At 32.1% G+C, this 16,078-nt stretch overlaps 1 protein-coding gene across 1 annotated transcript in view; it reads right to left on the reverse strand.

Moving 5' to 3' along the window:
• LOC107442841 (platelet-activating factor acetylhydrolase-like) overlaps positions 1-16,078 on the reverse strand; it is a 165,164-nt gene that overhangs the window by 78,361 nt on the left and 70,725 nt on the right. Inside the window, exon 4 of the mRNA XM_043044717.3 lies at positions 15,444-15,618. Coding sequence (XP_042900651.2) covers positions 15,444-15,618 — 175 coding nt within the window. The remainder of the gene's footprint in view (positions 1-15,443; positions 15,619-16,078) is intronic.

Consider the following 16,078-nt stretch of genomic DNA (forward strand, 5'->3'; position numbering starts at 1 on the left):
CATATGCAGCTCCACTTTCAGGTATGCCAACTTGCTCCACTTTGTAAAAAGTATTTTCGAGTGGTAGCGAAATTTAAGTTACTTTTAGATTAGTATTTTTCATTTTAAGTAATACTTTCACCACTAAATCTCAAAAATTATAAGTATGTTATAAAATGCAACGTTAAGTCATCAATCTACTAGTTACTCTATTAAAAAGTAAGCGTAACTATCTTTCTTTAACGAATTTTACCATATAATTTGCTACCACTTTATTAAAACTATTCCAGAAAGCGGAGCAGTTGGCATCCCTGCCTTTTGTTCCAGTTCTTTCGGGCTACGGCTTATAGCCCTTTCGATGGCTGTGGGAAGTATACTTACCAGTTTTAATTTAGGTATCCATTTGTTTATAATTTCAGCTTTTTTGAAACACGTTTGAATAAAATTAGTAACCATTTGTTAGTTTGAAAAAACGTATAATAGTTATAAAATACATAATTCCTCTTGAAGCTAGTAGCATTTATAAAATTTATTTTATAAATAAGAAAAAATAAAAGTCAATAAGTTTCTAATAGGTCGCGTTAAAAATATTTACCGCCCAAAAAATGGAATTTTTATAAACTAAATGAGTTTTGTTTTCTCATATCAATTACTATTCTTAAAACAATTTCAATTCCAAAAATATTTTAATTTACTTTTACTAGAAATAAATGGCCCGTTAAAGGGTTAAAAATGTGTCAAAATTACCAAAAATTCGGAAAACTCTGGTTTTTGAAATGTAAAATAACCACCCTGTAAAATATTTGGCAAAAAGCGCAGTAATTTGGAAGGTATGGATAATTGTCATCGAGTATGTATCAGAATTCTATATGTAATAAGATTCCAAATGTATGTGGTAATTAAGGAAATTTAATAATCAATTATTAAAGTATAAATTTAGTTTCCACTTTAAAAATTTCAGCAGACCTTTGGATGCCCTGTGAATCGAATGAAAATTGACTAAGTCAAATCAGTTTTTAGAAGTATGTATAAACTAATAGTTTGCCATGTACCATAATTAAGATTTTAATTTTGAAGAAAAAAAAATTGGACTTTACGCGTACAAATATTTAACACAGACGTACAGTGTGCCACTAAAAATGGACCACCCTAAATAACTCCTGAACTAATGATCGTATCTTCACGTTTTGGGTCTCATTCTTAATAGTTTGAGCGGGTGACCTCAAATACATTAATTAATTAGTGCTGACGATATTTTAAGTTACGGAATCACAGACACAAAAATATATTTTCTCTGATTCGACATACCTTTTTTTTCCAACTGATTTCTGATTCCCATGATATGGAGGGTAACCAAGATATGGCGAAAGGCACGAAATGTAAAATTAATATTAAGGGGTCCAAACCATGGACCGCTGTCGGGACCAAATTATTAAAATTATATATCTCAAATTACGGCTACCTCCTATATTTTTGGATGTCATAAACTGGAATCCGTCGAAAAAAAGGAATGTTTATTCAAAGAAAGTGTGTTTTTGTATCTGATTTCATAACTAAAACTATTTTCTGCACTAATAATTAATTAGCATATTTTAGGTCACCCCCTCGAACCATTAAGATAGAATCGAAGAACGTGAACACAACATCTATATGCACATTGATAGGAAACATTAAACTGGTGCTAACGCCGCTAAGATTCATATACCGCATAAAAATAAATCGCACAGAAATAAAATCGCACAAAACCAATCGCACAAAAATAAAATCGCATAAAAAAGGACCGCATAAAAACAGGTTTCACTGTATTTTAAAACATATTTCTTACTTAACACAAAGACAGTCATGAAGCTATGTGGAATATAAACAAATTAATTATGCGTTGAAGTTGCCAGGTACAAAAATCAAAAATATATCACGGTTACAATAAAATACATAAACAAATGAAGAAGGAAAGTGAAAGTTAAATAAAAGACGTAGACTAGAAATAATTATATGATATTTCAACAAATTCAATAGCCGATACGTCGCTGTATTTGATTAATTTTGTTTATTAACATTCTTACTTGTGTGGAGAATCTTAGTTCAAATTTAACACACCATTTTGCTAAAAAACTATCACTTAGAGCTGACGTCATAATTCACATGTGTGGGTATCCGCGATTTTTTTCTTGAAGTGCAAGTACCCAATTACAGCCATGAGCAAATTCTCAATAATAATAATAATAATAATAAATACATAAATAAATATATAAAACGAATCTTTAGATTAAAATGATTTCATTGCTAGAATCCCTTCATTAATATTCCCCGCTACTTTCACTGCATTTTATTTATTTATTTATTTATTTATTTTATTTATTTATTTATTTATTTTGCTATGGCTTAATAATCTTTTTGGATGATAAATTTATTTTCACCTTTAGCTTTCTCTGCAGTTGTGTCATTCATTCCACGCTCTCTGTTAATTATCCAGGGTTGCCAACTTTATTCTGGTGGTAACTAAATTATTGTTTTAAAGTATTAATTTTTATTTATTTGAATTTATTAAATCCAGAATCACAATGAATAAACTGCCAGTTGAAAATATTTATTCGATATCCGGAGCAAGTTGGCATCTCTGTTTATATAAATAAAACTATTTTTATGTGTTCTATATTGCATTCATTTCTTCAAACCATTTTAGTAACGATAATAATATTAAAAAAATTAAAAATTTACTCGAATTATGTATTTTTAATAATCTTGGCATTGCCGGTCACCGGTGACCCCCGTGGCACTACAAACAAACTCAATGCCGGTCACCGGAGACCCCCATGGCATTCAACCTGTTAAAACAAACATTTTGTTACTACTAGAAAACATTTATCAGAATCTGGAACAAGTTGACTTTCAGTGAAGAGCTCAGCAGTATATTTTTCAGGGGTATTTTAATCAGGGAAAATGGCAATAAAGGTATGTGAAATGCAGGCATACCAACCTCTGTGCTCTCTGCAAAAATTTTAGTAATTAAACGAATTATAAAGTTAAACCTGCAGAATAAGTATATTTACACCTATTTGTTTTACAGCGTCGCCACGATATAACAACAATAAGTTGCATTTCGTATCATACTTTGACTTTTTGATATGTAATGGTGGAAAAATTATTTATACTGAAAAATAATAAACTAAAAATAACCTAACTATTCGTTACCACTAGAATGTTTTTACCAAGTGAAGCAAGTTGGCTTCTCTGCATGAAATTTGGCACAGGTGACCAAAAATGGGCTGACTAATAAAATTCTAAATTTTTTTAACTCTGTATATCCGATTTATTTAAATTTTGAGCTTTCAAGAAACAACCAAATTAAAATCCTGGTAGTAAGTTTTTGATTAAAAAAGCTTTTTTTTTTTTTGTTAAATAGTTACCCAATTTAATCTGATACCTTCACTAAATGCTTTGTCATTTATAAGATGTGGCAGTTATCAATGCATTATTTCTTGCTGAAATAGACTGACAGGAAAATATTTTAGTTACCACTTTTTATTTATTGGTAATAAATGCATGAGTCTCACTCCTTTAATGTACCGAAAGGGTTAAAAGAAATTAAAAGTATCAACTTTTTATAGCATTTTTTTTTCATTTTACTTTTTGAACTGAATACCTAATACCTAAATGATCTGATTATCTACAATAGTCGCCTTTGGCATACTAAAGCCAATCAAAAGTTTCAGGTATAAATTGTCAGCTTTCAATTTTTAATATTACAGTTATGAATCTTTGACTCACAAATTAGTTAGCAAAATAAAAAGGAAATATATATTTAAAAAATTGAAATTATTAAGATAGGATGGAAAAAATAATAGTGGCTGCAACCGTGTTTGCCGGGCTTTCAACTTTCCATGTGAGCTTTTTGAAATAATTTCTCCTAGAGGTAAGTTTTCGTGCATAATAAATAGCATGATTTAGTAAATAATAATTTCTTTTGTTCCCGGAAATTTATTTTAAAGTTATTTTATTCTATACACTATACTACATGTAAATGATTTTAGAAGCTTATTTAAAACTCCACTTTATTCCAGTTTACTCGTCATGAGGCTTTTAAAATGTTGGTAAAATTCCTAATAATTCTGAAAACTTTTATTTTTAATTGTCTGCCTCTCTATAAAATATTTTGCCTAAAATAACGCAAAAAAAGTTAAATTTAAGAAAAGGAAAGTACCACTAATCTTTTATGAAAAATTGTAATAATATTTTTTTCGTATGCTTTTGAGACTTGTTGAATTTCCATTCAAAAATTAATATATATAGTAGCCAGTATTAAGCTGGTAACTATGACGAAGTTAAAATGAAATTTACCATTATAGGAACGGTATTGCGCTACGCCACGTGTTGAAATGATGAGTTCAATTGGGCATCTCTGTAAAACCATTGGATTATTTAGAAGAAGTTGTGAGTAAAAACCTCCTAATACGAATTTACTAAACCTAAGGCTCCTATACTATCAGAGCTGACCTATCAAGCAATATTGGAGCAAACAAGTTCGCAAGTTAACGTTATTTTAGTATTAGTTATGTTATTACAGAGATGCCAAGTGTGCCGGACACACCAAAATAATTTAAAAAACGGTAAATAACTACAAAGTAAATTTTGAAAGTAGTAGACAATATTCGCTTGCTTTTGAAAACGTAAAGCATGTTATAAGTACTATAAAGTGGTGAATTATATAAGCCTACGCATTGTTTAGATATAGTGGTGGATTAAAATCTACTAAATCGAACTTATTAAACCAAGAATTACAATTAATAAACTACCACTTGAAAATATTTATTCGCTGTGCTTATGTTACCTCTTTGCTCCAACAATAATTGATAAGTCGGCCTGTCTAATTCAGGGGCTCTAACTAAACCAAGAAATATACAATGAAAGACTGCCACTCGAAAATATTAATCCGCTGTCAGCAGCAAGTTGGCACCTTCAAGGACAAAGAGTTAACCTTTCAATTGCAGCATATATTTTAAGTAAACTTTTTATACTAGAACAATATGTTAAAAAATTGTAGAATTGCTATTTCATTATTAATAGTTATCTACAGCAATAAAATAACTTCTTAAATACATAGCTGCCAACTTGCGCGTGCGTTGAAAAAGATTTAAGAGAGTGATAGTCATAAAATACTTTTGAAATTGAAATTTTTTTTCGAATGTTAAAGCTATTTTATCAACACTCGCAAGGATATTTGTCTAACTAATCTGCCTCACATACATATATTTAATTTATTTATTAGTTGTAGGACAATTTAATTTTAAATTTTTAAAATTGAGAGTTTTACTCTAAAATATTTATATTACTACCACTAAGGAAAAAATTTCTCAATTGCTGTACAAGTTAGCACCTATGTCAATAAAGTGAAGTACAAGGCCTATAGTTTTTAATGAATACTTAACCGAAAGCTAAATTTCCGCATTTTCCACAAGAAATTATTTTTATATTTAAAGTGGTTTTAATTTACTTTTGTGCAGAATTTTAATTCAAGTAAACCTCAGTACAAAGATATATGTATGTTCACTATCTTCGGGAAAAAGATATAGGTTCGCTAAAGAGGTATTCTCTTTAAAAAAGGACAAGAAAATTCAGATATATAACGCCGAAAAATATTTTGACGAAATTAATATAATGGTTAAATAATTAAAAAAAAAATACGGACTTTCATTGGTGTTTTCTAAGGTTAGTAAAATTATTATGAATAAAATTCAGAAAGATAAGTGAAGAAAAATGCAATGTATATTTATTACTCTTATAGTACTAAATTTTTATTAGTATATCCGATAATATATTTTTATAATTTGGCTTTATTGGTGTAACATTTTATAGAAGTATAGTAATACCACAATCAATCGTTTCAACAATAATTCGAAAATTAAAAATAAGGACTTACATTGGTGTTTTTTAAGGTTAGTAAAATTATTATGAATAAAATTCACAAAGATAAGTGAAGAAAAATGCGATGTATATTTATTACTCTTATACTAAATTTTTATTAGTAAATCCGAAAAAATATTTTTATAATTTCGCTTTATAGGTATAACACTTTATAGAAGTATAGTAGACAACAGCTGCTGCAAACGGAACATATAATCCTATAAACTATACATTAATTGTTCGAATGCTATTACTAATAAAAACATCATTGAAGATTATTTTCATAGTAAATAAAAGCACGTGAGAAAATGTTTTAACATAAATTTATAAATAAGTTTTTTTGTGTGAGTAGATTTTATTTGGAAAAAAAAAACTTTTTACTTAATTCATGACTCAACAAAAATCTCATTTGTGAGCATTTCATTACATTTTCCGTATAAGTTAATTTACAATTAATATTTAAATCTGTTGAGTCGCAAAGTCCTCCATGTTCCCATAACAAATCAAAACCTCTGGGGGTACTGGATTGGAGATCGATCGTTGTCTGATTCAGGTAAATATTACGATCAGTGGATGGATGAATGGAAGTGTGAATGAGTCCGCCCTATAAAACGGTCTGTGACGTGCGTGTGCCTGAGGACGAATTCTTGGCCATAGGATGGCGCCTCTGAAAAACAAGAAGCGCACACTCTGCCTTCAATTTGCTCGGTTTCACCAAGCAGGCTTGCCCGTGTGGCAAGTGACATTAGAAACAACAACAAAAATTAATATTAAATTGAATTCTGTCTAAATAAAATTTGACCTGGGTAACTTTAAACTAATTTTTTTGTTGCTAGAAAGTGTGTGTAATCATCACCTCCTACATCAAAAAGCCTCCACACGGTCTTTTATAAGTAGACTGCTAAAAAAGTGAACCAGTTGTGCGCATGAACCCAAAACCTTATATAAAAGTAATTGAGAGAAATTTATCATATATATTTGAGAATTGAATCTGTAGTGGTTGACAAGTTAATAAGGCAAACCAATAATATTCATAAATAAAACAAATTTTTAGTCATATATTTGCTACCACTTTCTTATTTTAACTAAATTTTGTATTAAATGACTCGTTCGAAAAGTGGACATCCATCACGGTGGTCTGATCGGACTACCTATAAAAAACCGTGTGGAGGCGTTGGTGCAATAAATTCAATTTCCAACCAGTCTGGCTGAGGTTCTCTCATTGTCGAGCTGACCATGTGAGGTTCTCGAGGTTTATTCTCCGTGTCATACAAATATGTGCTTAGTCTCATACATAATATTTTTGATTAAAGGAAAATTCGCTCCTCTTTTCAATAACTATCGTTTCTGTTTACACTAGTGCAAAATAAATTTTCTAGCAGCTATATCTGGTAAATAGTTCGATAAAAAACTATACGATATTTATATTGTTTTCATAAATGGCCGAGTACCCGGAACCAGCCGTGTAATAAATAAAAATTTCACCAAATACCTGGAGCTGATCGTTGTAACAAATTTTGCCGGGTTCCAGTGCTAGTAACACATATTATGTTATGAAAAAAAGCTATACGATATTTATATTGTTTTCATAAATAGCTGAGGAACCGGTAGCGTAACAAATAAATTTTGCTGGTTTCCAGTACTAGTAACGCAGAGATGCCAACTGCTCCGGACACGCTAAAATAATTAAAAAAACGGTAAATAATTACAAACTAAATTTTGCTAAGATTTGACTATTTTTGCTTGTTTTTTAAAAGGTACAGTATGACATGACTACGATAAACGGGTGAATTATATAAGCCTACTAATTATTCAGAAATAGTGGTGGATAAAAATCTACTAAATTGAAATTATTAAACCACGAATCACAATTGATAAACTACCACTACAAAATATTTATTTGCTGTCCGGAGCAAGTTGGCATCTCTGGTAACGCATATGATTTTATGACTATTTTAAGAAGAAGAAAGCTTACGCCAAATTTGGCGACCCTACTACGGCAACCCTACGTGTTATATGTGGTATTTCGTAAACAAATTATTTTGCTTACTGGTTAGATTGAATGCCGTGAAATACTTTAACTATGGGTATTTGGGATCTGCCTGAGAGTGAAAAAGATGCTGTTGAATTGTTACAAGGATATGGAATTATACCGAAGACGGTTTTCAATCAGTGCTAAAAGCAATAGCCAAAAGATTTCCACCGAAAAAATAATTCTGCAACTTATTCAAATTCGAAACCGGAAGAGTTTAATAGCTATTTTATATTTTAAAACAAAATAATATAAAAAACTGTATTTGTTATAAGAAATAATGCACTATGTGATGTCGAAATAATATGTAATCTAAAAGGTTATTAAAATATATGCTTATAATTTTGTTTATAAAATACTTAGTTTTATAAAAACAAATTGATTTCAATTTTTTCTACTTACGCGAAATTTAGCGATTTATGCGAATTTTGGCCTGGTTGCGTTAATACGTAAGTACCAAAAAAACAATAATTCAATTATTGGTGTATAATGAGATCTATTAGCTACATTGATGGATTGAAGTTTGGCGATGTGGCTCAATTTTTGGAAAATTCTTCTCATTTTATATATCATTTTAGTGACGCATTGTAAAAACTTTACCAACCAGAGTAAAAAATGTGTGTGCAGGAAAAAAAAATTGCGCATACACTTACAAAGTATCCGAGAAATGGAAGGAACAAAGACATAAATCCATCTAAAAATTAATTATTATTCAGAGAAAGTATGCTTTTGAGTCTGGTTTCGTTGTCAGAAATATTATCTACTACTACTAAAGCTTCTGAAACTGTGGGTCGCGACTGCAATTTGGGGTCACAGGGCCTGCAACATGCCAAAACTGTTAGCAATTTCGATATTTCTTTAATTTACTTTAATAATTTTACAATTACCAAACATCTTTACACAATGTATATGAAAATTACATAAAACAACACAGGCAAAGAAAAAAAGAAAACTTTTTTTGCATTTTTTAATAATGAAAACGTTTATGACTATAGTTATTGTTTGAATTGTAAATTACTAATTTCCGAGTAATTAAATTTATTTTTACTGTCGTATTATGTCTATATTATGTCTGCTTGTTTAAAATTTTCCCATTCATGAGTAAAAATTTCAAGTTAATGACCTAACTGTATTTACAGGTGAAGTGTAGAAACTGACATTAACGCTTGCGTATTGATATTACAAATGTTTCGTAGTTATTTTAGGATTCCCACACCAAACAGTTTATGTAATCTTGGTCTACTCAAAAGTCAATCAAGCATTAAGATTGCATTTTAGTTAGTATATGCTGTTGTTCAATAAAAATATCTACATAAGCGACAAAAAATTCAGAATTGAGATTCTAATAAATTTAGCATTTTTGTAAGATAAGCTATTCATTGCAATAAATAAATAAAAATTAAATTTTGTTTCAGCAGTTTTTTGAAATTCTATTTTAGTATTCATAGTATCAGCAAACACATTGCAAACCTGTCAACTTTCGCTCGATTTGAAACTATACTTTCTGAGATGTAGTAAAAACTAGAGATGGGTCAAACGTAACGGAGCAGTGACTTGTCACAGTGGCTGCTCCAGTCACTGTGACATCCAGCTCCAACCAAAAAGTTAACACAGTGAAAAAATCACTGCTACTGTCACTGTGACAAAATTCACTGCTACTTTAGCTGTCACAAATTTCACTGCTACTTTCACTGTGATAAATTTCACTGCTACTGTCTCTGTGACAAATATCTCAGCTACTTTCACTGTGACAAAAACCACTGCTACTGGCACTGCGACAAATTTCACTGCTACTTTAGCTATGACAAATTTCACTACTACTTTCACTGTGATAAATTTTACTGCTACTGTCGCTGCTCCAAAAATCACAGTGAAAATGCTGTTTTTCTCAGTTTGATTTCCTTTGACTGCGAATCGCTGCTCCATACCTCTGGAAGCATTTTCCTTGCTCTGCTGTGATTAATATTGCTGTTATTTTTGATCGAATATCATAACGGCCAACGGCGTCCAGTTACTCTTTGAGTTTGAACGTAAAGCCAAAATATCTATTTTGATCATTTGTATAATTTGCTAAGATTCCTATAATTTGTGGTCTGATAAAATTGTTATATAATGAAGAATCTTTAAGATAGTCGTATTACAACATTTTTTTCTCTCGCATATTTTTGAAAAAAGTTAAATTTTTATTTATCCTGAAAATTTAAAGCAAAATATACTTTTGCTTTAGATACCTTACCTTTTCTTAGATGAAGGTTGACATTTTCGATAACAGCTATCCCACCATTTAATACAAAAAGAACTGCTAAGTATAACGATTAATTATTTTAATCCATTGGATAAAATATTGATGATATCGATTAATTTTACTAAAAACTAATTATAGCGATTATTTATTAAAAATATTTAATCGATTAATATACACCAAATTTAATAAATTATAACGATTAATCGAATTGATTGATAGAAAGTATTGATTAATTTTATATCGAAATTTTCACTGTCACTGCTATTTGTCACTGTTACTTTTGAATCACAGCAGCAGTTTTGCCCACCTCTAGTAAAAACAATTACCGAAAAACAATCACACTCAAACAATTATTTAAACATGGTTATAAAGAAAGTAAATTGCATGAATTTCTAAAACTACACTCATGTCCATAAATTAAGGATAATTCAGAATCACACTGAAATCAAACTCTAAAATTAAAATTTCACCTGTAGAATTATCACACACATCCTGAAGAAGAATGCAAATTACAGGAAACCACTAGATGACACTGGTAGTACGTCACGATGACGAGAGTGTAAGAGAGAGGTATATAAGGAATGGTGGTAAAGAAGTAAAATTGTTTAAAGCGCTTTAGAAGCCTTTCAGTGCAATAACCGCATAGTTATGGCACAAAGGAAGCATTTGGATGATTATTTACGCGGCAGAATCATCGGACGACTGGAATGTGGACGTACCCAGCTGGAAGTATCCGAGGAACTTGGAATCACCCAGAGTGTCATCTCCAGGCTTTGGCAACGATTCCAAGATGATGGTAATGTGAGTAGACGCTACAGCACAGGTCACCCCCGAGTTACAACGCCGAATGAAGACAGGTATTTGGCAGTTACTGCCAAAAGAAACAGACGGAGCAGAGCATCAGATCTGTCTCGTCAGCTCTCTTCAGCTACCAGTACGACAGTTTCAAGGCAGACCGTGTACAGACGCTTAGGGCGCATTGGTCTATATGCTCGTAGGCCTGTCAGATGTGTTCCACTTACCGCAACTCACTTTCGCCTGCGATTAGCCTGGAGTAGAGAGCATGCATTGTGGACACCGCAACAGTTGTCTTGTGGGATGTTTTCCGACGAGTCCAGGTTTAGTTTGTAGTCTGATTCTCGCCGGACTTTCATATGGAGAGCGCCAGGTACCCGTTACCACCGAGACAACACCATTGAACGACACCGTTACGGTGGTGCAGTATGGCTCGTTTGGGGAGGAATTATTCTTGGCTCTAGAACTGACCTGCATGTTCAGAGTGTAACGATGACAGACCACATCTATAGGGATGTCACTCTGGAACAACGTGTATGTTTGTTTCGGGGCGCCATGGGTGTTGAATTTCTGTTTATGGACGACAACGCCCGTCCTCACCGTGCAAACATTGTATACGAATGCCTTCAATCGGAGGATATCACCCGTATGGATTGGCCAGCATACTCACCGGACTTGAATCCAATAGAGCATGTGTGGAATATGCTTGGCCGACGAATTGCAACCCATCAATCCCCTCCCACCTGTCTACCGGACTTTCGGTGGGCATTGCTTGATGAGTGGTGTAATATTCCCCAAGATCAGATTGATAATTTGATACTCAGCATGCCTAGGCGTTGTACGGCCTGTATTGCATAGTCCGGGAGACATACTCCGTATTAACCATCATACTAACCATGTTATACTGTTTTTTGTAAATAGGTTCTTTTTTGAAATTTGCTCCAGGGAGTAAAAATCGCAATTTTTATTAATTATGTCAAACATATAGCATCTTTTTTTCTCTTTATCTTTTGTTTAATACATAGACTTTACAAATAAGTCAAATTTGTTTGGCTTCTGTCTCTTTCTGTGCCTGAACTTCATTACCCTTAATTTATGGACATGAGTGTATATATAAGAATAGTTTTAAGTATACTATAATTCTGAATATGGTTGTGTCAAACATAAATGGGTGTTACCCGTCAAAATTGCCCGGATCTGGGTACCCAGCATTCGGTCTTGAGACTATATAACCGGTTTTGAATAACCGCTAATTCATACGAAGAAATATGTCTCTTAGTTTAGTTGTTATTATTGTTCTTTACTTATAAACAGGGCTCGTGAAATACGTTTGATAGATCACCACAAGTGACCTATAATAAGGTTCCCGTGGATCTTGAAAATTTTAAAAAGTGGTAATGAAAATAAAACAAATTTCGTTACTTTATTTTTGTGTAAAGAACACAAATTTTTTTTCCAAAGAAAATATATATATATACAGGAAAATTACAGCTTCTAACCAACTTAACGACAAAGTGGTACATTAAATTAAGAAATATCTTCTAATAATAACCTAAATTTACTACAATTACTAATACTTTCTAAGAACAGCTGGAACCCTGCATAGGGTTGTAGTATATTCGTTTTTTTTTTAAATATTTATCTGATTTTTTTTTCTCTCAGAATTGAGTTCGAACGATACTCTTTTTTCAACAGTCATCACAGACAAAAGTCCTATTTTTACTTATCTTCCCACAGTCACGTATTTTTCAAATTTCCGATTCTGACGTTTGTAATAATAATGTGAATAGAAATTCAAAAAATCACGTCGAAACTCTGAGCAATAACTGAAGCATTGCGATCGAAAACCACTCAAAATTATTATGAAGTCATGTTTTATATACTACTCAATTGGTTTATACATTTTTAGTGGTAGATACTTTACAGTTTTGTATTTTATTTTAGTTTATAACCGTCGTTGAAGACAAGGGAACTCCTGGTTCAAGGCTTGCAAGAAAATGTGCCATTGTAGAGGACTTTCTGATGTGGGGTTTTTCTTTTTTATTTTTTTTATATTTTTAACATTTACGTTGCATAGAAAGGAAAACCACGAAAATCTACCACGGTTAGCCTCACAGCAAGGAGAGTCTAACCCATGATCTGTCTTTCACTGAGGACATTTTACGTCAGCACTGGGGTCGGTGCGAGCCGGGTGTGGAATTCGTATCGACTAGCCATCGCTGGGATTCAAACCCTGGTCACCTCATTGGAAGGCGAATGTAGTTTTCAATTAAAAATACCGGAATTTTTTAGATTATACAAAAATCTCCGGTTGTAACTATCTGTTCGAAAAACAATGTTAAATTGCAATGAAATTACCTCAAATCGAACTATATTTGAAAAATTTATTATTCTAATGCCATATTCGAAACTCATTTGTTGAAATAATATCTTCTTAACGATATCAGTTGGAAAAACAATATGAATTTGCTATTGAAATCGGCGAAAAATCTTTGACTTCAGTCCCACAAATGTGCTTTCAAAATTTCCGTGACGTATTAATTTTGTATCAAAAATATGGAAAAATCCTTTCCATTCATTGTTGTTAAAGAAAAATAATAAAAAGGATAGACAGAAGTATTTATAAATGTTAAATCCAATCATGGTAAGTGACACCAGATGGCGTATATGCAAGGGGAAAATTGTAGTTGTAGATTTATGTAATTGCAGATTAGTAGTTGTATGTAAGTGCAGACCGATGAACCAACTGTCACCACATCCTTTAACACGTTGAGCGCCACTCTAATTTTACATGGCTTGCCAATCTGGCCACGGTAAATAACTACTAACTAAATTTGCAAATATTAGACGGTTTTTTCTGTTTTTTTAGAAGGTTTATCATGACATATCTGACAAAAGTGGTGAATTTTATATGTCTACGAATTGCTTAAAAATAGTGGTGGATAAAAATCTACTAAATTCAATTTATTAAGCTAAGAATCACTATAATTAAGTAAATTTTGAATAGATTTTCTGCAATTACATAAAAGAGTGTAAATTTTATTGTTCTATATCATGTTATACGCTGTCAGCCAGCTACTTTTAGCTGCCTATGTGAAAGGTCAGTGTCAGCAAGCTGTGGCAGATGCAGCCTAAATGTAATTTCAGAGTTAGCCACCGGTGGTTGACGCAGCCTAAATGTAATTTCAGTGTCAACCACCGGTGGTTGACGTGGCCTAAATGTAATTTCAGAGTCAGCCAACGGTGGCTGAATGGAAAGTCCAGCGTCAGTCACCGATGACTGACGCGGCGCTCAACGTGTTAATAAAATTGTTTGTTTTAAAATAAAGTCACCTAGCATTACTTATAACCCTTTTATACAGTCGAAAGCTATCGACGACCTTACAATATAGAATAATCGACCCAATTTCCCATCGAAATTTTTTCCTGTCACGTGAACTCGGGGAGTTTTGACAAAGCATTAGCGTAAAATTTTTTTATATTACTACCCGCTAATTCTCAGATAATACACATTTTTAAAAGTAAAAACATAACTTTGAAATAACGGATAGATTTTTTTTATTATTTTGACATTCTTAAAAAAAATTCTTAATATTTCACAAATTTAAAGTAAATTCGTTATATTTCCGAACTTTTTATTATGTTGTATTTAGTATTTCATTCATTTTTATCATAAGCATTTCAAATGTAAATATTTAATTTTTATACATGGATGTATTCAACAAAATTTCGAATTTGGAAAAAAAAAAAAAAAACAGCCGGGAAGGTGTTAATCTTTTCATTGTCCACCAACAATTCTCGGAACCCTTATTTTAACCAATATTAAATTGACCACCTGTCCATGTATTAAATTAAAAGTTCACATAATGTATAAAATATGGCTCAGTGGTTAAAGCACTGAACTGTCCTTGAGAAGAGCTGGGGTTCGATCCCCGATGGCAGCTTGAAGCCCATCCAGTTTCAGATCGATAGGTACCAGGTTGTATGGAAGAAGGCGGCCTATGCGCAGTGCTGATCTTATTGTCCCAATCATACCGTTGGTCACGAAATTATTGAGCCATAACATGTATGACCACCTGGCCCACAACAGGCTGTTGTGGGAATGCTTTTTCTTTATATTGTGTAAAATAGAAATGAACAGTTTATGCAATTCCTTATATTTCATATGCAAGCGAATTATGATAATATTTTTGACTAAAACTAAATATTTTCGAAGCAAAATCATCTTTAAGTCAAAATAACATAATTTTTAATTAATTTTTTTCTTTCTTTTACACGTTATTTTATTCTAATAGATTTAATATATTTTATCATTAATGATACAAATAAGAGCCAGCAAACTCTTATGAATCACTTATTAAACGTTATATTAAGGGGAAAAACAAAGTGCAAAAAAAAAAATTTAATGAAGGAATGTTTTAACCATATTTAATTTTTAGGACCCATTCTCGGATGGGCTTAAAATTGTTTAGAAAAAGAGATGAATCCCACCTGTTGATTCCTGATTGCAAACTCTCCTTTGCCAGGTTTGACTTTTTGAAAAAGCATCCACTTTTTTAGTATCACATTATCATCTTTATCCTTCTCATAATCTTGGCCTTTTTTTGTTGGAAATTCGTCTCCAATTTTTTTCTCGAAGTAGAAAGACATGCAAGCTGAGTAGTCCCTAAAAAAATTTAAACATTTAGTACCAAAAATAAGAAAGAAGTAATGTACACAAAACAAAGAAAGAAAACACAATATACTAGTCCGTTATAGGCTAAACTTATTCCGCACTAAAACTGCAAACCTCAACACACGCACACGTGTGTATATAATTATCGCTCATGGGCTGAAATAGTGGCACAACTCAAAAAACAGGCATTTTGGACTACGAACTGGTGTAATTAGGAAGATACACATTCTTTCAACAGCAATACTAGCACAACTTATAATTCTACTTGAAGGTAATCTTCGTTTAACACTTCGAACGCCGCGTCAGCCATCGGTGGCTGACACTGGACTTTCCATTTAGGCCGCGTCAGCCACCGGTGGCAGACACAGAAATTACATCTAGGCCACGTCAACCACCGGTGACTGACACTGAAATTACATTTAGGCTGCGTCTGCCGCCGCTTGCTGACACT

The sequence above is a fragment of the Parasteatoda tepidariorum genome, chromosome 4 (genome assembly GCF_982258835.1).
Source record: "Parasteatoda tepidariorum strain Cologne lab strain chromosome 4, Ptep-v5.0, whole genome shotgun sequence".
In the NCBI taxonomy this organism is placed as follows: domain Eukaryota; kingdom Metazoa; phylum Arthropoda; class Arachnida; order Araneae; family Theridiidae; genus Parasteatoda; species Parasteatoda tepidariorum.